The sequence below is a fragment of the Harpia harpyja genome, chromosome 9 (assembly GCF_026419915.1).
Source record: "Harpia harpyja isolate bHarHar1 chromosome 9, bHarHar1 primary haplotype, whole genome shotgun sequence".
Classification (NCBI taxonomy): domain Eukaryota; kingdom Metazoa; phylum Chordata; class Aves; order Accipitriformes; family Accipitridae; genus Harpia; species Harpia harpyja.
The window spans coordinates 39147543-39168611 of NC_068948.1; the positions used below are offsets into that span (position 1 = coordinate 39147543).

Here is a 21069-nt window from a genome sequence, read left to right on the forward strand (position 1 = left end):
GGAATCAATATGGATTTCAAACAGCAAAAGTAGTACATTTTCTCCTGTAATGTAGTAGTTGATGGTTTATTATTTGCCCTTGTTTGACTAGTTAAAATCATAAGATTCCCTGGTCTATAGCAGTTTTGTCTGTTTAAAAGCTTACATCTGGAGTTGAGTATTTGTGCTTGCTTGCTTTCTTGTTGGGCGGGGTGTCTTTCTGATAGCTTATTTACCTTGTTGCTTGTCTGTCACTCAGATTAGGTGTACAATATGCCAGCACACATTAAAAAAACAGAACAAAACAAGAGAAACAAACCTTTAGTAACTACAAGAAGCTTTTTTGTGGCCAGGGCAATAGAGTGGCTTCTACGTCACAGGTTTTTAGGCGTCCGGCATCTGCTTAGGAGCAGCGCTGAAGAGATTTAACCCTGCAGCGTTTGATCCACCATTATAGCCCTAGATTAAAAGCCTGTATGAAACTTTCAATCTCATTACAGCGCCAGCATCCACAGTAGGTGCTTTAGCTGCAAATCCAGTTTCAGCTTTGCATTGAAATGTTGCCAGAAGCAGCATTGCTAGGAAAATGCAGTGTGACTTACTTTGGGGGATTTGAATGGTGATCCTTCTTCTTTATGCTCTGGCCCCAATCCTTGTGTTTGGCACCCATTTTCATTCAGCTCCTGCAGCTTTGGAGTGTCATCATGCATGCTTACAGCTAACATCCCTGGATAGAGCATGGAAAGCTCCCAAATCTCTAGGAATAAAACATCCCATTAAAGAACCATAAAGCAGCAAATCAGCGTCGAGTCCATAGGTCTTAATGCTGTTGCTCTCAGTTTCTAGGGGAGGGGCTGAAATCTTTCTGTGCTGCAAGCTTTCACAACAAAGGCTCTTATCTATGTAGCTGGCTAAGGAAGACATTTAGCATAGTGGTTTTGAATCTTCTTTTTGATTTGCAGAGTCCAATAAGCTTTCTAGTGGAAGTGCAGATTCCTATATGGCAAATTAATCCTAATGACAATAGACCTTTTCTTTTTGATTAACATTCACGGACATCTTGGTATATATGTGAGCTACAAACTGAAAACACTGATCTGGATGGAAGTGTTTTAATTTTAAATAAATGTTTCTTTAGGAAATCTCTCCTACAGGTCCTGAAATTACTGGAGTAAATGTAAATTTGCCATGCTCGAGTTTTCAATTGGGTGAAAAACTGTAGCCATAATGAGAGTGTAAGGAACCGGGATAGAGTGGCGGGTGCAGAGCCCTGCAGGTGGTCAGGGCATCCTAAAGCCCTCGGCTGCATCAGCATTGCTGGAGTGGTGGTAACCGATAAACGGGCAGAGCTGGTGCTGGGGAGTGCCCACGGGACATGTCCGTGCAAGTGTAAGAGGAGAGAGGAGCTCTCTCTGCTCAGGTGTGCTCCTAACATGAAAATCGCGGAGCATGTCAACCCTTCACTCTCGGGAGTTGCTGGCTTTGTGTTAAAAATGTGAGATGCTTTCCTTGTCATGACATTATGAAAATGACTTGAAGATATTTTACTTTTAAACTTGGGTTCTTCAGAAAGGAGAGTGGGGAACAGACACCCTTGGAAGTTAATTCTGAGGACCAAGCTGACAGCTTTTTGCCACTGTTGCTTTCTTCTAGGTTGAAAAGCTGAAGGCTTGTTACAGCCCCAGCGTACAGCAATCTAGCAGGTTAAATGACTTGGGCAACACAGTTTATTAAAACTGGCAAGTGCTCGCTCCAGTTCTCTTCCTGATAGTCAAGGCTGTCTGGGAGAGTAATTGATAGTGGCAGCTGTTCGGAGGGTGTTTCAGATTGCGGCAAGACGATTTGACTTGACAGACAGCTCTGTACAAATGAACTGAGTGATAGGGGCCGAATCCAGACCGGGTTGCGGAAGGAGCTTCCCACCGAAAGCTGCGGCGGCTCTCGGTCGCGGGAACGGGCTGGGGAGCAGCGCCGTGAACAAAGACCTGCTGCCCCACGCGCAGGCGGCTGCGCTCCCCGGCGCGGGTTCAGAGCCAGGCATGAGGGTTTGTGCTTACACTCAGCTTAGTTTCCTCTGTGAGAAAACACTGCAGTTATTTGTGGAAAATCCAGCAGAGGCCTATGATGTTCTGAGGAGCCTGTGTAGCAGGAGAGCATTTTTTGACACAACCTAATGTGTGCAGTACACTGCTGTCACAATGGAAATTTGGCCTTTGCTTCACAATAATGTTAAAAAAAAGGTTCACACGCCACAGAGTCTTGCAGACAGGGGTTTTATGTGCAAGTCCCAAGTCTTTATTTATCTTAAGCTGATTTGCATTAAAATAGGTGGAGGAACTTGGTGTCCCATATGTTGGGTAGCTTCTGTGTTGCAGCTCTGCTTGCCTTACCTTTGCAAACCAAGCTAATCATCTAATATCTTAAATAGCGCTGCCCTCCTAAAATGCAGTGAAAAAGCCATCTATATAAAGCAAAAGCCAGCTAGGGATAAAGAATTAGCACTTAAATATTGATTTTCACTTGTAAGCACTCTACCAGTGTCAGTGCTATCATTGCCAATGCAAAATGCTTTATTCTCTCTTGTGCTTATATATGTTGCGTATCCACAGTACATTATGCAGCACTCTAAAAGCTCAATTAAAAAAAAAAAAAAGGTTTACTGAAGTTCATTGAATATGCTGCTTTAGTTATTTCTTTGGTTTGACCTACTGCTGTAAAATCATGCTCCTCTGTACTCGTTCCCCATGCTGATTGTTCAGAACTCGTCTCTGGGACTCATCAACCAACTCTGAAATACTCAGCTTCTTGCCACATATGTCCCTGTAATTCCTGTGGTGATGCTTTTGCAGCATTTCTTGCTGGAATTGTAATATGGTGCAGGGTTCATCATAGCCAGCCTGGCCTATGTCTGTTTTCAAGGATGTGTACAGGGTGGATAGATAGGCTGCAGATGGTGGTGGTTGTATTTCTTGGGAAATTGCCATTGGTAAAGATGTCATTGATGGATGTAGGAAAGGAATTTCTTTCTCACATCACCCCATCACCCTTGCTGTTTGAATACAACAAGGGAGACTGCAGAAAGATGTCTGAATGACTCCACTTTTCTTTTTTTTCAAGAGACAAAGGAAAGGCGTGCAAGCAAGATTAGATTATTTCCAATCACATTGTACGTGTGTTGACAGTCCCCTTTCAGCAGCAACCAGCAGCTTGCAAAGAGCAAGAGGCAGGGCTGGAACTGCTGTTGCCCTAAGTACTGTTTGTATAACACAGTAACTGCTTATTGGAGTTCTCAAAGCAGCCTTTACATGTTTAATCCCTTGCACTTGAGCTACTCTTAATCAGCTTGAAAGCAAATTCCTGTAACAGAAAGGTTTAATTTGTGTCTGGGACTTTCTGTATTGTATTTAGCCTGCAATGCTGTGTAGTTACACACTGGCAAGCATGTCACCCTGTGCAGCCATGGGGATGGGCAGAGCATGTTTATTCCAATCACAGATTTTGAATTCACTGAAGTTTTCATATTGGATCCATGCTGATGGTCTTTCAGGTTCAGGTAACACACTTTTTGCAGCAAATGCAACTGTAGTTGACTTTGGGGTTTCCCTTAAACTTCAACTCTTGTTTCTACAGATTTACAGCAGCAGTAGCTAAAGCTCTCTGTGCTCTTAAAAGTTGTTAAAAGTTTTCATCTTTACCAGGTTAAATTGGAATGGCATGTAGCTCAAAACACAGGGAGGTTAAAATTTTGCAACACTCCAAATGACAAATTAGTTGATCAAGGAGGCAAGAATTACTAATCCCAAATTGTTATTTTTCTTGTTATAGCAGTTTCAGCCCTTTCTTCCCTGTATCTCGCATTCAGTCATCATTCATCCCCTCGAGATCAAGACATGTTTCACTGTCTGTTCATTTAAGAAAACCTCTCAATGGAAGAAGTCCAAAGTGTTTGGTTAGAAAATAAACAAAGTTGGCATGCTGAAAAGGGGTAGCGCTCTGCATGGTGGAGAATGGCAGATGTGATCCAGCCTTCCCATAGTATGGCTGAAACATGAATCATTGCAAGTGTCAGATTTCCTGTGAAGGGACGAGCTGAACTGACATGCGTTCAGGTTTAATTAAGGTTGAATTATTGGAGCTGACTGTCAAGTCTTAGGCAAATTGGCTCAGCCTATTATCATTAAGCATGAAAATTACTCTAGGACTTGGTAAAAATAAACACATTTTTGCCTCTAGAACGTTGCGGTGTGGTCTGGTGGGTCTGTGCTTTTGTCGGGGCAGTTGCGCTCAGCTCCGTGGGTCCATCTGCTCAGAAGGGCTAGATGAGGAGCCGAAGTATGGAAATTTCTGAAAGGATCCCAGTGAAACCTGATCCAGCTTGCACAAAAGGGAATAGTCAGTTTCTTTCCTTGGGATATTTCCGTATGTGACCAGCAGTCAGCCTGGTCGATTGAAAGGAACTTGGGCACACAAGAGTGTAGTTCTCTTAGGAGGGATATTCGAGCATCCTACGGAGAAACTGCAGAGTTTGAGATCCTGATCAGAATGGGCAACATCTCTCATTAAAATCATTAAAATTAACTTTCTGAGGGATTTCAGGGAAGGTCACTCAGAGACTTTCATATGAATGGAGAGGAAAGTCTTGAACTGGAGATTTTTGTGATAGGTATCGTGATAAGGATCTCGTTAAGTACCTAAGAAACCAGGTAATTACAGCCTTCAAAATTCATTGTTTCTTTGGTTGCACGGGGAAAATTGCCTCAAAATTGTCAGGTTTCTGGAGACCTCTGGAGTATGGTTAGCTAGTGACTGGGTATTGGAAACAGGCACTGAACACGTAGAAGTAAGTGTTGGTAGAAGAGTGTGAAAGGAAAGAAAGAAACCAGGACATGTGTATGTTCTTCAATGCCAGAGTGCGAGTAAGTCATGGGATGGCACTCCATGGAGTTAGCTTGAAGTGAAGGATCTTAAGTCTTCGCTTAGAAGTGCCTTTTGTGTTTTCTAGAATAGTGAGACATATGGATGAGATGTATTTCCATATGGGCATCTGCTTTCCATTTTTTCCAAATCTTATTTCACCAGAGACTTAAGTGAAACACCTAGATGTGAGAAAAGTTTCCTTTTCAGAAGGTTTGACTTTCAAACATCAGGCAGGTCCCAGTGCCTGGCGTCACTGTCTTCCTGTCATTTCTTTCCATGGTTTGTCCTGCCTTTTTTCATGTGTGGTTCCCTTCCCTTCACCCATTGCAGTTCACCCTCAAGTCACCCACATGACGCAGTTTCTCTCTCTTGTAGTGCATCGCAGCCATCAGAAGGGGAAACAGCAAAGTCACCAAAACACCAGGATTCACCCACTGTCCTTCCCGTGTGGTGGCTGAGAAGGCTTGGGGATTTTGCTGTCTCTCACGTGCTTTTCCACACTCGCCCATGAATTCACACCATGTCTTTCCCTTCTCAGTGCTTCTGCTTTTGTTCAACATGGCTACAAAAGGAGAGAAGATGCTCATGCTCATGCCTGTAGCTTTTCTGTGGAGGGGGGGAAAGCATGTGGGTATTTTCATTGTTGTCGAGAATGAAACACAAAAACATTTCAGTACTCCAACCTGAGAGTTGCAAGTTGGCAGCAGACATTAGTCATGTACCCCTAGTACTAACTAATACAACCAGGCTGGCTGGTCAATTCAGTCAGCAAGGGAGCATGAGCTTTTGCTTTGAGAAAATTGCAAATGAGAGCTAATGCTGAAACCACAGGGAATCAATAGTTCTACATAAAACTGGTCAAACAGCTGCTTTTAATGCGGGACTTTATTGATTTGTTTTGGATCTAATTGACTTTTTACTCAACTAACTTTTGTGGTGCCAGTGTGTTTTGAATATACACCATTAGTCTACATTGCCTATAATTACACAATGTGAAGTTTAACTCTGTAGGAGGAGGCCTGTTGGATGGAAAGAGCTAATAGGCTCTCAGGAAACCTATGGTCAGGAATGAAACCCAATTGCTTTTAATGGGTAGCTCCTGAAAAACAGTGGGATCTACAGCTGTGAATATACTTCCTTCAAAATGTACAGTGTGGGGACCCCTGGCTTGACTAGTCAATGACAATTTTTCGATTGTTAGTAATAAAATCTGAGGAAAATTTACAAACATAGGTGACATTATTAAAAAAAATGGTGCACAAGAGCAATGAGAATTTTACTTTAGAAATAAATTCTTTGTCACTCTAAATAACATTGGAACCAAGTCTAGTTACATCTCAAAACCAGGGTACCTGTGATGCTTGAACTCACATTTGAACAAGAAATTCACTGAAACGAGAGTTAGCCTTATATTTGTTGTAGGGAATAATTTAGGACCTTCAGACATTGTGTCAAACCTGTAAAGATGTATAAGGTGCTGGAAAGTACAGGGTTGATCGCACTTGCTACCAGCCAAAGCACTGGTGTTTGGAAAGGCTTCTGTTCCTGTTATTTGTGGGTTTGAGGCCACAAGTCCTCGGACATCTTCAGCTGATAAATACAGTTCATATGTTTCCGTTTGTTTTCTTTTCACGTTCTGAATTTATATAAATGGAGTGAGTGAGTAATTGATTGATTGATTGATTGGTGAAGGAAATGGTGCAATGGTGAGAGTGCAAGCAGAGCCAGAAGCAGTGTGGGAAACTGCCTTTTATGTCAAGGAAGGAGATGCCATCATGATGTGGGCATTTTCTGTACAGAAAGTGAGCTGGTGTGCTACAGGCTGTGATTCGTCACTGTCCTCCTCTCACCTAGTGCCGGCATGGTGGTGCTCAAGTCGTCGAGGCAGCAGCAGTGAGGACTCTGGCCTCGCATAGGCTGCATTCGCAAACGCCTGGTTAGAGCGTCTGCATGGCCAGAATTAGCTCGCGGTGTGTGTTTTGTGTTATTTCCACACCTCCTACATCAGGAACTAGCTCAGTCCTTTGATGAGACGGGAAAATTTCAAAGGTGGAATTTGTTTGTGAGGGTGTTGGGAGCATGTTAATGAGTGTAGGTAGCATCTCTTGCATGTCTGCAAGCCAGCTAAACGCAAACAACCCCCAACACGTTCTGGTGGATAATAAAAGCATGTATCCTAAAAGTCAGTTAGAAGTGCTGCATGCGCACGGTGGGGTGTGTGCATGTGAAACACATGGACAACGCTAGTTCTTGTAACACATGAACAGCTTTTCTTGTAATTGTGGGTATATGTGCACTCAAGGATACACAGATGATGTCGAAAAGGGAGTTACAGTGGGAAGTGCATCATGTTCATGTTGGTCCTTTTGGTTGTCTTCGACATTTTGGATACTCCTTGATCTGAAATATGTGTCCTTTCCTCCCTTTTCCCTTTTTCCTTTCCAGCCCTTTAGCCCTTTGGGCTGCTTTGTTTAGCTTAATTTGGAAAAAAGGAAATACTTGGCACTTAGAAGGAGTAATTCCATATGGAATTCTCACTGTAGGTGCATTTTGCAAGGTTGCAGCGTTCCTGATAGTCTTGACATGCCATGCATACAGGTGTGTGCCATACTTAGGGTGAGCAGGACTGTACTTGGGTGCTCACTGCACTTCTGACTGGATTTTTCCAGCCTTCTCTGTTCTGTTCTTCCACACAAGTGTGTGGCTGGGGAACAGCAATGTCGGAGCTTCACTGCAGAACTGTCCCATCCTTTGCTACACAAAGATCCCCGGTAGCCTCCTCCCTAGGAGCCAGGTGGGGTTACTATTAATGATTAGTGCTTGGGTCACAGTGCATTGTAGCTGGAGTTGAGCCTCAACACAATGTAGATTACCTTGAAAGAGTGTTGAGAAACTGAAATGTCTTAATGATCAGGCTTGTGTTCGTGAGTTCATTATCAGCCCTAAAACTTATATTGAGCAGGAAATACTGTAGCAGTAACTTGAGACACATTCATGCTCCTACTGTACGTAACCTTGGAACTCTGTAGAAGTCACAAAGCTGCGTGTTCTTTGTAGTACACATTCATTTAATGACAGCTAAGTCTCTTACACACATGCTAACAAGTACTGTAGACTGGCCAGGCAAGGACAGCGGAAGGACAGACACACAAACACACATCCCTCTTGTAGCAGCAGTGCTCCCACGATGCTCCCACGAACTGAAACATGACTTGTTTTTTCTCAGGCATATGTTCTACCAAACAGAGAAACAAAAGCAGACCTTTCAGCACGCGCTTTGTTCTTTTTCTCATTGCTCCGTAAGGTCCCACCTTGAATGACAAGCCAGAAGCAAAAGCAGCCAATGTCCCAAAGGTGTCTGGGCTAGAGCGGAGCCGGGAACTGAGCACCGACGTGCCCTTCGCCCTGCCTATCCCCAGCCCCCAGCCAGTAGCTGCCGTTGTGACTTCTACTTCCTCAGCGCCCACGTCAAGCGCCAGAGCAAGCCCACTGTTGAAGAAGGAGCCAGTGATTTCAGCACCAGCACCACCAAGGCTCACGCCTCAGCCGCAGCCTCGGCCACAGTCACAACCTCAACCTCGGCCGCAGTCGCAGCCTCAGTTAATACCTGAGCTTCGGACCCAGCCTCCGAGTCACATCCCTCCACCTCTCAATTACCAAGTGCATCACCAGGTGGCCCACAACGGACTCAATAATATCAGGTAGGGGAAAGGGATACTCGTGTCATCTTTGTGCTACTGCTGGGCTAAAGCTTGTTTCAAATGGGATAGAAATTGCTGGGAGGCGAGACAAGAGCACTCTTACTTAAGTCTGTGTAAGATGCTCCGTGTTTTGGATATTGGACTTTCCACGCTGACTCCACAGGCTGGATTTTCCAGCAGTGGTGGATAACTGCATTTGAAACATGGTGATAAATGCTCCCTTTCTGGGAGAAAGGCATGTGCAACTGTGGGGTAAAGTTCCTTTAGGTCCAGTTTCAAGTGGAGTTCTGCACTGTCTTGTCTGAGCTGGCCAGTTCTTGCCTTAGAAATTTAAGGTGGTTTGAGTTTGAGCAACTCCCTTGTTTCATATTCAGAAAGACTTCCATTGAAGTAGGTTTGTTCATGATTATCACAGTTTTTTTGGTTCACCAGCACCAAAAGGGGTATATCTATATCGGAAAATGCTCTATGCTTTAGAACAGGGCTTCCGTGTAGGCTGAGAAATCTGCGTCAATCTGACATGTTCAGATCTAGCAGGAGGCTTAGCTTCACTGTTTAAATTGCCTCCATCCAGTAAGTAGGATGGGTGAAAATGGTATGGATAAAATGTTTCTAAAGAAAAGAGTTCAGCCAGTCAACTGGAACCTGTATAGTCTTTTTGCTGGTACAGAAAATATGCCTTGCCTCCCAGACCAGAAGAACTAGGCTAGTTTAAACAAGATGAGAAAACTGATTTAAAACATAATATTTTGCTGCACAAGGGTCAAAATACGAATACAGAGAGCTGCCATCAATGTGTATTTCATAGTATCCTGCGTACTTAAGCTCTGTTGTGGTTTTACCCTGTAAATGCCACCATAGTATAAATGATTAATAATATTTCAAAGTACTCAAGATATCTCAGAGGTTTAGATTGCAACAAATAATTGGTATTGTGGGAATTACACTAAATAATAACTGCAATGATAGTGCCTTTCACCCCACAAAACTTAGATCACTGGCAGTGAAGTAATAATAGTAGAAGAAGATGTAAAATACAGAATTATTATGAGAAAAAATTATTAACATGGTTCACGTTTGCATGCTTGTGTGAATATAACTACACAGCATGCACAGCAGATACAACTTGGTTCCAACATCACTCATGCTATGCAACTCTGTACACCCAGAGCAACAGAAAAAGGAATTAGAGTGATTGCATCGTATGATCACAAGGACGCACATGGCCACCGCAAGGTCATCAGAGGCTAAACAAAGGTGCAAAATCCATCTGCCTCTGTGGCCTTCATCAGTATCTCGTAGGTAGCTCTGAGGATTGTAACTTGCTCAAGCAGCAGAGGAAATGTCACTCCGGAGAGCCCAAGCCCCGTCCTGCCCTGTTGGAGAAGTTCATTAAGATTCGTTCCTGTCTCCACTGCGATTAAGAAAAACAAAAACATAAGCTTGGGGAGATCAGTGTTACATAGCTGTGTTGCTTCTGGTAGTGTATTTCTTACACTGTTTCAGTCTTGTATTGTAACACACTCTCTCTCTTTCTCTCTCTGTCTCTCTCCCCGCTCTTCCCCCTATCTTTTTCTCTCTGCAGCCGGAGCAGCAGTGCTAGCAGTGCAACAAGCATCAGCCTCCCGAAACACCTTCCCCTCTCTCCCCAGATTCCTCCGCACCATTCCTCCGGCCCGGCTCTGCCCCTCTCCATCTCTAATCTTGCTACCTCGCACTTCTCTCTCAGATCGCAGACCCAACACCAGCACCATCCGGCCATGTTCGCCACCCCACCCACGCTGCCACCTCCACCAGCGTTACCTACCAACAGCCTCGTGATACCAGGTCACCCTGCGGGTAGGTTCCCTTCTTCTTCCAGGGCTGATCTGCCATGCATGCGCTGGAGGGTGTTGAGAGATGGGCTGGCTGGTGGGCAGGTAAAATAAAGTGACGCAGACCCCTCGGCGGGTAGTGTGTGCTGGAACTGTGAGAGTGCTCGTGAAACAGGTAGGAGACCTGGACGTGCTTTACCAGATGAGAGATTGTAGAGACACACTCTAGCTTCCTATAAGAACTCTTCAAAACAAATTTTTCCAAAAAAAAATCTCCTTTCCAGGGCATGAGTTGTCCAGTGTGGCATTCCACAGTCATCAGACATTTTTTAGATTAACAAAGGCCTGATGTACAGTTTGCCATTCTCCCCTTCTTCCTCCCACTGTAATGAAAGCTGCTGCTTTTAGAACTGTCTTTAAAAAACTGTTTCTAATCGTCCCAGAAAGTTGTTCTAGCTGAATACCTTTCCCCCTGTCTGGTCCTTCGACAAGCAGCACATCCTGCCGGCAGAGCAGGATCCTCTGCCTGCAGCAGCACAAGCTCTCTGTGTGCCCATGGCTCCGTGGCCTTTGTGTCTGAGGCAGAGACAGCTCAGCTGACAAACTGCTGTTCAGCCCTCACTATCTTTGGGTCCTTTTAAAAAGTTTCCTTTGTTCACTGTGGCCCCCATTCTATTGTCGCTTCTGCCCTAAATGCCCTGTTTATAGCTTATCCATTAGCCTACAGCTGTCCCTGGAAGAGACCCTGGCAGCTGGAGACTTCCCTGCAACTTTCGCTTGCTGGGGCCTCCTTTTGATCTGGCATTTGACTCCACAACTAACTCAGCAGGGATTAAACAGGACAAGCATTTTGCAAAAAACGCACCCTCTGTTTCCTATGAAACCAGTTAAAGGAATAAGGAGAGAGCAGATTTGCTGTGGAAAAATCTGATGGCCCTGCCTCCCCTTTTTTTCTTCCAGGAGCTAAATAATGTCCCATTATTTATAACTGCTTCTTTAAATGAAAGAAAAATGTGAATTCATCCAAAGCGAGCACTCAGAACGATGATAGACAAAAGTGCCGTGGGTTCCTAGCCAGAAGCAGGACCACATAGGCCAAAGCTGCCGGCTTTCACAGGCCCTGGCACCATCTAGAATTTCAACCACATGGTTGGGAAGATGTTGGCAGCACTGTGGGAGACCTATTCATTGCTTCCCCTGTTTAAGGCAAAGGACTACTGTAATGGAGACTTTGAAAGTATTGCAAAAGGAAGTAGCAATGCGCTCACTAAAAGCATGATATTGCAGTCAATGAAAGCAAGTATGTTTTCACCATTAACTTCAGGAGGTGCAAGATCAAGTGACCTATTCACATTCAGCAGCTTGCCAGGAAATGGTAACAGTCTTGCTCCTACTAAAAGGATTTCTCCTGCAATTTAAGCAGGAGAAGCCTAAGTTAGCGGAGGGAAAGGTCTGGCCGTCTAACCCTGCAGACAGTGAAATGCCTCTTGTCTGCATTATATGAAATGCCTGCAAACTGGCACATCATAAAATCGATACAGAGCGCTACAGAGCCAGGAGCTTCTGTTGTCATTCACATAAAAGTTTCTTAAAAGCAAACAATACTGCTGAGCAGCCCTGAAGAGGTAGGATCCAACTGCCGCTAGCAGCATAGTCCTTGCTGTGCTGTTCGAGTGCATGTGTCCTCTCAGTAAAAGCACCAGCTTAGAAAAGCCATCAGAGAGTGTATGGCCCTTTGAAGTCTCCTTTTTGTCATGTTTTTCTCCCCCCTCTTTGGAGGAAAATGTGCTCTTCCTTTAAATTTACTTTGGCATGCTTGTCGCTGTTACTGAGAAGAGGAGCAGAGCGCCTGCATTCACTGGTGGTACAAATTCAGGTCTCTGAATAACAAGAACACACTTCTAGCGGCATTTCTTCCCTTTGAAACCTAAAGCAAGTTCTACAAGTGACTTAGGAGCAACCCTCGTGTGGGCTGCTGTCCTCTACTCAAGGGCACCAAGGCTGGCCCTGATGTAGGATACACAGAGGAAACAGCGGCCTTTCTGTCTTCTCCTCTGAACATGAGGCTACCTAGCAACATTAGCAGGATTGGCCTTTTTCTGCCATGCCCGCCTCATGTGCGCACACAGAGCAGTAGTGTTTGGGCATTCAAAGGGTTGCTCAGTTACTCTGCTCCTAGTTGTGGTGTTACATGGCCAGACCCGTGGGACAAGGCATCACTGGTAGGCACAAGAACTTAATTCTGATCCTAACATTGCCCAGAGCCCCTCACAAAGCTGTGTTATTTCCTGGCAGTCCCATCCTTACTATGAAGCAGTCACTCCTCCAAGTGCCACACCGCTTTTCCAAACATCTCCGGGCCTTCTCTTTTCCTGACAAAGGCCAAAGTTGTGGTACAGGGCTATGGGCTGGAGCCAGCTGCAAATCTATGAGTCTGACTTTAAGTCTCTTAAAGAAATTGGATATCAGAGCACTTACAACTGCCAACTCGCTTTTATCTCTCCCTCCAGAAAAGTGGATTATCTTGATGCTAACAGAAGGATTCAGTTTCTTTAAGTCATGCCAGATCTAAATGCGTAAACACACACACACACACGAAATCGTACTCATATTCTCTAAAGAGGTTAGGTTTTGGACCTAAGTGCTTTCAGCCTAGGTTTTTTTTTTCTATTTTGCTTGCTCCAAGGAGAACCTATTATAGACTTTTTTGCTCCAGTGCCTTAGGCTTCAGTATCACAAGTATATGTAATTTCTGCTTTTGTATTAATTATTGTAAAGATTGTAGCAATACACAGTACCTGCTTTTAGCAGTACAACTATTACTGAAAAGCAAATGACTTAGGCACCCAAAACTTGCTTTCAAAAGTGACTTTCAATAGGATGTAGGCTTCTAAGTGGTAGTAGAGCCCTTGAAATTCCCCATCAGAGGGCCTGTTTTTAAAGATCTTAACTATGTCACTTCAGAAAGTGATTGATTTAGACATTTCTAATGTTACTCTAAAAAATTTAAGTAAAAGAAATGCCTGCAGAACATGAAATAAAACTTTAAAGCGCATGTATTCTTTTGCCCCATTATATTCAGTGCTGTAGCTTAAAAGGGGTGTTACACTAAAAAAGTTCATGCAAGTTCAGAAGCAAGTAGGTCAGTCAGGAATGGGTGTATGTCACCCACAGCTGCTGACACAGGTTGCTCTCAGCTCAGAAAACATCTAACATGTTGGGTGCTGATTCCTTTTTGAAATTCTTAGGCAAAATTACAGGTGGATTTAATTGATACCAGCAGACATTTATAGGGAAGCAGACATTTGTCCTTATTGTCCTCAGTCACGTCATTTCTAAAGTGCTGGTATCTTCCACTGCCCTAAACCACATTCAAATTCAGTGCAAGCTGGTTCTTCCAGAGGAAGATGCTGAGAAGGGGCCACGTGTCTTACGGTGGAACATTTTATTTTCTGCAGTCATTGCAACCTTCATGAGATGTCGAGCCATTTCAGTGTTTCTCCTCTTCCCACTGATTCCTCCTCCATATTTTCTCATAGGAGAAAAGCCTGGAGGCAAGGACAAAAAATGACAATTATAGCCTGTTAGAAATTGAGGACAGGACCGCTTAGTATTTAAGATCTCAAAAAAACCTTACTTGCAAAGAAGGCCTCAATTTGTAGGATGGATGTTCCTGGCCACTGTGTGCATGTCCTGGGGCTGAGAAGGGGGAGAATGGCACAGGGATCCGTTGAGAAATGGCCATGTGAGCAGGGAGTTTCCAGCCACCCAAATCCGTGGTTATCTCATGGCGTTGTAGATCTTGTCAAAGTTTTACCTCTTAAGTACACGCGTGTTAGAGCGTAACGCGCGTCTTAGGCCCACCGTCTGTCTTCAGCGTACGCGTGTGCTTCTGAATTGCACACCTCCACGGGAAGCAGGTCAGTATCACTCGTTTTAAAGCGAGCCGTTGTCCTCGAGGGTGCCTCCTGGCATCTCGCTGGCGCGGGAAGGTCCGGCCAGCGGGCCGCGAGACCAGCGGGCCGCGAGACCAGCGGGCCGCGGGCCGTTCCCGGAGACACCTCGGTGCCGTGGCCGTCCGGTGCCGGGGAGGAGGAGGAGTAGCCCGTCGGGCGGCGGAGCTGCGCGGGGGTAGCGGGGCCGCGGGCGGGGGGCCGGGGGCGGATGCTTGCTGACGCCCCCGATGATGTTTTCTGCTGTGATGACTCATGGTGTTCTCTCTTGTCTTTAGATACCAGCCTGTTGATATCATTCAACCAACCAATCATGTATTGCCAGCCTCATTCGGGGATTCTGATTGGTACTTTGTCACAGGCATCTCTCTTACCTCCACCAATGAGTCCTCACGTAGAAAACCACCACAGCATGACCTGCAGAAACAGGGAATGCCAGGTGAATATTGACTCTTTCTCCTCCGTCTTTGTGGTACTCACAGGCCCACGGGCCTCTGTGTCTTTTTTTTTTCTCTCTCTCTCTCCTCTAGATCACGAACTGCTCAGGCAAGAGCTGAACAACCGGTTTTTGGTTCAGAGTTCGGACCGGGCCGCTGCCTCACTTGGCCCGGTGCCGCTGCTGAGAGCGGAGTTTCACCAGCACCAACACACGCATCAGCACCAACACACCCACCAGCACACATTCACTCCTTTTCCATCCAGCTTGCCCCAGACGCCGCTCATGCCGCCCTCTGCACCTCCCATGGTGCGTACCCCAGCCCAAAATGTGAGGATAAGTAGAGCATCTCTGGTCAAAAAGCCTAACCCGCTCTTGTCAAACAAAACCCAGTCCTCTTCATTTCAGCCAGGCGTGATGTCCCTGCTCTTCCGACCTGGAGGTCTGGAGAGACAGGCCCAGCACTCCCGAAGGGACCCCCTTTCCATCCAGAGCCTCCACACTGAGCCTTCAGGTCCCCCACGCTGCTACCCGTGAGCAGATACCGCACCCATGAGACAAGTCCAGAGCCCCTTTAGTTTCCCTATTCGTGTGTCCTGCCGTGTATTTCTATTTTCCCTTTCCCAGAGCCAGGTGCCGTGACACACCAAAACACACCAAGGACACCGCAAGATGGGTGGCCTCCAGTCCCAAATGCAGTCCCCACAACTGTTCGTTGCAGGGCGGACTGTACTTGCTTACCCCGAGCTCTCACCATAGTGCAGCATCTCATCTGATACGAGTTTTGTCCCTCTTCCTCCCGATTCCCTAATCTGTATCGATTTTGGCATTTATTATTTGATTGCATCAACAAGCACTAATTTGTGTGTGGCTGGTTCTTCTTGTGGGAGAGATCCTCCTGGCCATGTGATAAGCGTTAGCATTTTGCCATTGAATTTGCTTGTAACACGATGGGACTTTGCTGCAGCTGTTACAAAATTGTTAGAGATCTGCTACAAATGGATTTTGTCAGTACTTTAAAACGCACTCTCTCGCCATTTCTGACAATTACTTTGTGAGATTGAAAGAACAAGATTCAGCTTTTTTTCTCCCTCTCAGTTTCACACTGTGTCGAAAATGTAGGAACAACCCTCTTCTGCTAAGGCTAGCAAAAGCCAGGAGTAACAGCAAAAGCAGCATTTGGGAAGAACTACCAAGAACTCAAGGAGCATGTTTCTCACTTTTCTTTCCCACTGCTGACTGCCTGATGACATTCTTGGGTTGTAATCTGCTTAGCAGCGAGACAATTAAAAGTAGTATCATCCACCCAAAATCCAGCCCCAGGTGTTTGCTCAATGTACTCCTGTGTAAACACCTCCTCTTCTTTTCTTGGTCTGTGTAAAACAATCTTGGAACTTTTCTCACAAACCTCCTGTGTTATTTAAGAATCCTGATATCTGATCCTGCGAACAGCTCCCTCCCCTCCCACCCATGCCCGTTGATGTCAGCCTTCATCACAAAAACAGCTTGCAAGGCTCTTTTGTTATACTTCACTCACATCTTCTTATATTCCACTAGATCAGGTCTGCTAATCCCAACACCAGAGAAGAGTGTTGAAATTTACAGCTGCATGTGTTTGGTAATTTATGGTATTTACACTGGAGGGGACATGGCTCCAGTAATAACTGTAATTAATGAAATTACAAATCTACTCTCCTGCACATAGAGGAGTGTGAAACAGCAGCTGACTTGCCAAATAAGCAGCTTTTCATGGGGTCTCACAGCTCCCTTCCCTGGCTTCTTCCCCACTCCCTCCTCCCCAGCAGAATGTACATACTGTTCAAAAATGCAATGTATATATATGCTTTGGTTTTGCTTCCAAGGTGGTATAGGACAAATGGTCATAAAAATAAGTATGGGTCACAGAATGCACACATGGAGGTGTTAAAACCCCATGCTGGAACAGAAAAGGTTAACCATCACCTTTTCTCTGGGGCACTCTTCTCTTTTGCAGGGGAGGGGGAATATATAGATATTTGTGCATCTGAAGCAGTTAAGCCCTTTTCCAAACGATTTTGGTACTTACAGGAACCCAGAAAATGGGGAATTGGTATTGCTTGCCCCACAGTAGACATTGGGGTCTAATGGAAAATGTTCCCTACCTTCTAGTCTGTGATCTAGTTCAGTGCTCCAGAGGCACATCCCAGATCTAGACCTGGAGCTGAACTTCCCTGTGTTTCGCTGTGCTGCAGTATCAGGACTGCTGTCTTCATAGTGAAGGAACCTCTTCACACAGTGCCTGCAAACAGGGTTCTGCAGTGAGACTCGGCAGCACCCAGCACAACCCGGGGGCTAGCACCTTTCCATCTCCGTTAGCTTTGGGAAATCAGTCAGTTCCCTGATGAGCGAGTATGGAATAACCAGTCAGTTCTGCTCTGTTAAATGCTGTACAAACGGGCCATGATTATTTGTCTGTATTGAAGTCCTGATGTGTCTGCTACTGCCGAAACCAAACTCACCTGTTTCCTTTTTTTTTTCTCTTTTCTTTCCAGTTTGACAAGTACGCTCCCAAATTAGACAACCCTTACTTTCGACATTCCAACGTGAGTGCTTACCTTTCTAGGTGGTGTCTTTCTTAATGGTTCTGCTTGTACTTCTTTTGCTTGTTTTTGATTGATGAATAATGTTTTGATTCATTCATTCCTAAAGCTCTTTTTCCGTCTTGATTTTTTTTTTTTTAAGGTACAAAATTTTCTTTGGGCTTTTTTTTTTTTTTAAATCTTTGTCTGCTGCATTTTTGCTGCTGCGGCTCTATATTGCTGTGCCTGGGATGGCAGGGAATGCGCAGAAATGGCTAAATCAGTGGTCATTGCAGTATCTTTGCAGCTGGTGCTTCTCATAGTGCAGCAGCCCGGAGTGCATGGCTCTATCACAAGATTTTGCTCAGGTCACAGGAGTAAGTCAGACTGGTGGTTTCTTCCTGGTGCTCCCCACTGCTCCAAAGCACAAAAACTTCATCTTTTAGGACTTGTAAAACTGCAGTATGTGCTCAGGAGAGGCCTAAGCAAAACTTAACCCAACGTACACAACTACAAGGTGGTGTGCATGTTGCCTGTGGTTAGTGTGCAATGCAGCATCTTGTGGTTCTTTTTTGCTTTGAAAATTAAAGCAGGTCACATTTCAAAATGGGGTCAATTTGTTTGCTACTGCAGAAAAATGCAAAGTTAACCAAAAGTGAACATAAAACCCAAATTATTCTGATTCCTCTAAAAGTGGTGAATGCTCTGTGCTTCCTGCAATAGTCCACAAATTTTAAAGGCACACTTGTTCAGCACTACCTAGAAAATTAATCAGATGAGCGCATTTTCCAAGTTTTGGCTTTGCTCTTAAAAATTTTGAAAGCAAATTTAGTGTGTATTTTCACTGTGGCACTCATTCAACACAGTACTATTTTTGTATGTGCCAGGCTTGGCACCTACCTCCATTATTGTTCAAGTTGTCCTGTGACATAAGCATCTCTTTTTCTTTTGTAGTTCTTTCCAACCTATCCTCCAGCAATGCCTGGAATGCCACCCATGCTTCCACATTCAGGTCCCTTTGGGTCACTTCAGGGAGCATTTCAACCGAAGGTACAAACTTCTTCTTATGAAGGCTTTGTTCTTTTGCTGGGAGAGAAACTGTATTCAGAGTTGTGTCTCTGGTGATTTAGTAGCACATTATTTAGCTAGCAGAAGTGCAGCACAAGGTTGGAAGCAATCACCCCACAGATCTGTGAGCATCCTCTGCACAAAGCAGCCAACACTTTAGCAGAAATTTTCTCTTGGCACTACAGATCATTCCTTGGGAAAGGATGTAGTGGTTCACTTGGGAGGTCAACTGAAACTGGAGGAGAAGCATACAGTCAAATGCATTATTTGATTGAAATATTTACAGCTAATAATAGACCCATGAGTCTCAAATCATTTTATAAATTTAACGGTCTGAGATTGCAAAAGATAAACTGTGTTTATTCCTAGAAGAAGATGAGAAATTGACTGTACAAGTGTGGGAACAATAGGGAGAGACTGCTGTAAATGGGTAGAGCAATTTGAAGGAGCTGCATTTTTATTCCCAGCTCCAACACTGTCTGACCTTGGGCAAGTCGCTTAAATCTTCTGTTCCTCAGCTTCCTCATCTATAAAGTTATCTTGCAGTAGGTTTTGTAAGGGTTGATTAATACCTGCAAGCTTCTTTGAGATAGTGTGTTTGAAAGGTGCACTGCAACTGTAACATATCATTACAACTAGCACTGATTGGCATTTGGAAGTGTTGCCATGATAACCACCATTTTTGACAAATTCTGTGGTGTGCACTGCTTTTTTTTTCCTCCCCGACTTGTTCTTTTCATTAACTATTTTTAAATGTACAGAAACTGTTAAATCTCTCCAAACAAGAAAGATGCATCATATCTTTATAGTATTTGTTTAAAAATGGAGCTTCATTTATAAGGTAACGTGTTTAGCTTCCTTACCTACTGTGATTTTAGAGATTTCTTATCTTGAACTGCATTTCCATAGAGCTCTGCTACTGTGTTAGAAGACTTGAAGGACCAGCACTGTAGCCAGCCCATTTCTGTTTGCATTTGGAAGGTCATTTCTGTAACCATACCAAGCAGGGCTGTGGGGTGTGCTTCTCACTGACATCGGTGGAAGTCCGTAATTAGCAACTGCTGCAAATAAGGCCTCTTACAACCTTCCCACTTAATTTTTTTTAATGGAAGCTGGAGTATTTCCTCAGTGCCTATCGAATCCCTTACACTATTTTGTTTTCTGGATACCTTACAAATAGCAAAGTCTCTAAAATGGCTTTTTTCAACAAGAGCGCTGTATGTAGTGGCTACAGGCATTGAAGAAGAGCAGTTGCATCTAAGCAGAGGGAGCAAGAGGGACCGAACATAGCTATCCCTTGATGGAGTTTGTCCGCCAGTGTTAATTATTGCTATTCTTGCAAGGGATGCCAAGGGTTCCCTACAGACCTCAAGTTGTCAGGGTGTGAACTTGACTTCCCAAGAAAAGGAGCTCCACAGATAAGGTGGAATTGGCAAAATTTGATAGGGTTCGGTTTTGCCATAAGGCTACTGTTAATGAGGAGCTTCTGATACCCGATAGCATGCTCTTCTGGTTTCCATCTTCATCACAGAGCTTTATAGATACCATCTCACTCTAAAATACCATTAGACCAAAGAGAAGCAGTTACAAAGCAAGAAAGAAAAAGTGAGCACAGACCCTTTACATTTTTAAACAGTTCTTAGTGCTGTATTATAACTAGCTTTTAATTCGTTTTAATGATAGATACATAGAACATTTGCTAGCTTGAGTTTAAGCAGCGCAAAGTCACAGTCTGGTGCTATGGTTAATCACTAACATCACTTGATCTCTGGACAGTGCTGTATTTACGTGCAATCTAACATCTGAAAAAAAGAGGGATAGGTTGAAAAATGGATCTGCTGCTTTGGCACGTTATTTTCCAGTTTCCTAGAGGAGACAGAGCTGAACTGCTGGGCAAAGCCACTCTAGTCGTTGTTACTGCATCATTTTTCCATGCTCTCTCCCTCCCAAGCTGTTTGACTAAAGCCTTCATAATCACTACAGACCTGATGATTTGGTTTTGGCACACTGAATCCTGCACTTCTTGCTTTCCAAAGCAGAGTCTTGATTTTGTTTTTCCCCTTCCCGTGTCAGTTGCCTACAGCTGTGCGTGTAAATCCACTGCACATAAATCCAGGCTGACGGTAAACTTCTCAGTGAGTTTCCCGAAGGCCATTTCTCACAGGCTAACTTGAAAAGGTCAGAAGTATTCAGTTTACTTTGCTGGAGGAAGCATTCACATCTTTCTCCAGGGGACAAAGGGACAGGATGACACCATGCTGTTAACATGTTGTGATCCTAAAGCTCTTGCCTGTATGATAGCTGTAACTTATTTGCCACCTTACATATACCTCAGCTGTCAGACAGGCCCTGAGAGCACAGATCTGCCTGGGGAGTTCATTGACTTACCTACATACACACACACGAGAATTCTCTTTTTAATGAGTCTGGAAGTTACGTAGCCTTGGACAAATTAAAACCTATCTTTCCTCCCACACCCATGATTTTACTCATTCCTTGTACAGTTCGACTGTTTGAAATCTACTGTAATTTGACCTAAAATGTGAGTGAAATAATCTCTTGGGGAATGAGGTTTAACCCCTCTGCCCTCAGCTGTGCGGAGGCACCAGGTGCAGTTGCTCTGGGAGTGGGAGATGGATGAAT

At 44.4% G+C, this 21069-nt stretch overlaps 1 protein-coding gene across 16 annotated transcripts in view; it reads left to right on the top strand.

Annotated features, from left to right (window-relative positions):
- FBRSL1 (fibrosin like 1) overlaps nucleotides 1-21069 on the top strand; it is a 558326-nt gene that overhangs the window by 522777 nt on the left and 14480 nt on the right. For 6 of the 16 annotated variants that reach the window (XM_052798082.1, XM_052798089.1, XM_052798083.1 and 3 more), the window contains 5 exons: nucleotides 8201-8597; nucleotides 10183-10436; nucleotides 14895-15130; nucleotides 17332-17382; nucleotides 18313-18408. In XM_052798082.1, coding sequence (XP_052654042.1) covers nucleotides 8201-8597; nucleotides 10183-10436; nucleotides 14895-15130; nucleotides 17332-17382; nucleotides 18313-18408 — 1034 coding nt within the window. Of the gene's footprint in view, nucleotides 1-8200; nucleotides 8598-10182; nucleotides 10437-14642; nucleotides 15131-17331; nucleotides 17383-18312; nucleotides 18409-21069 lie in introns of all 16 variants that reach the window. The other 10 variants (XM_052798088.1, XM_052798098.1, XM_052798084.1 and 7 more) reach the window with 6 other exon arrangements.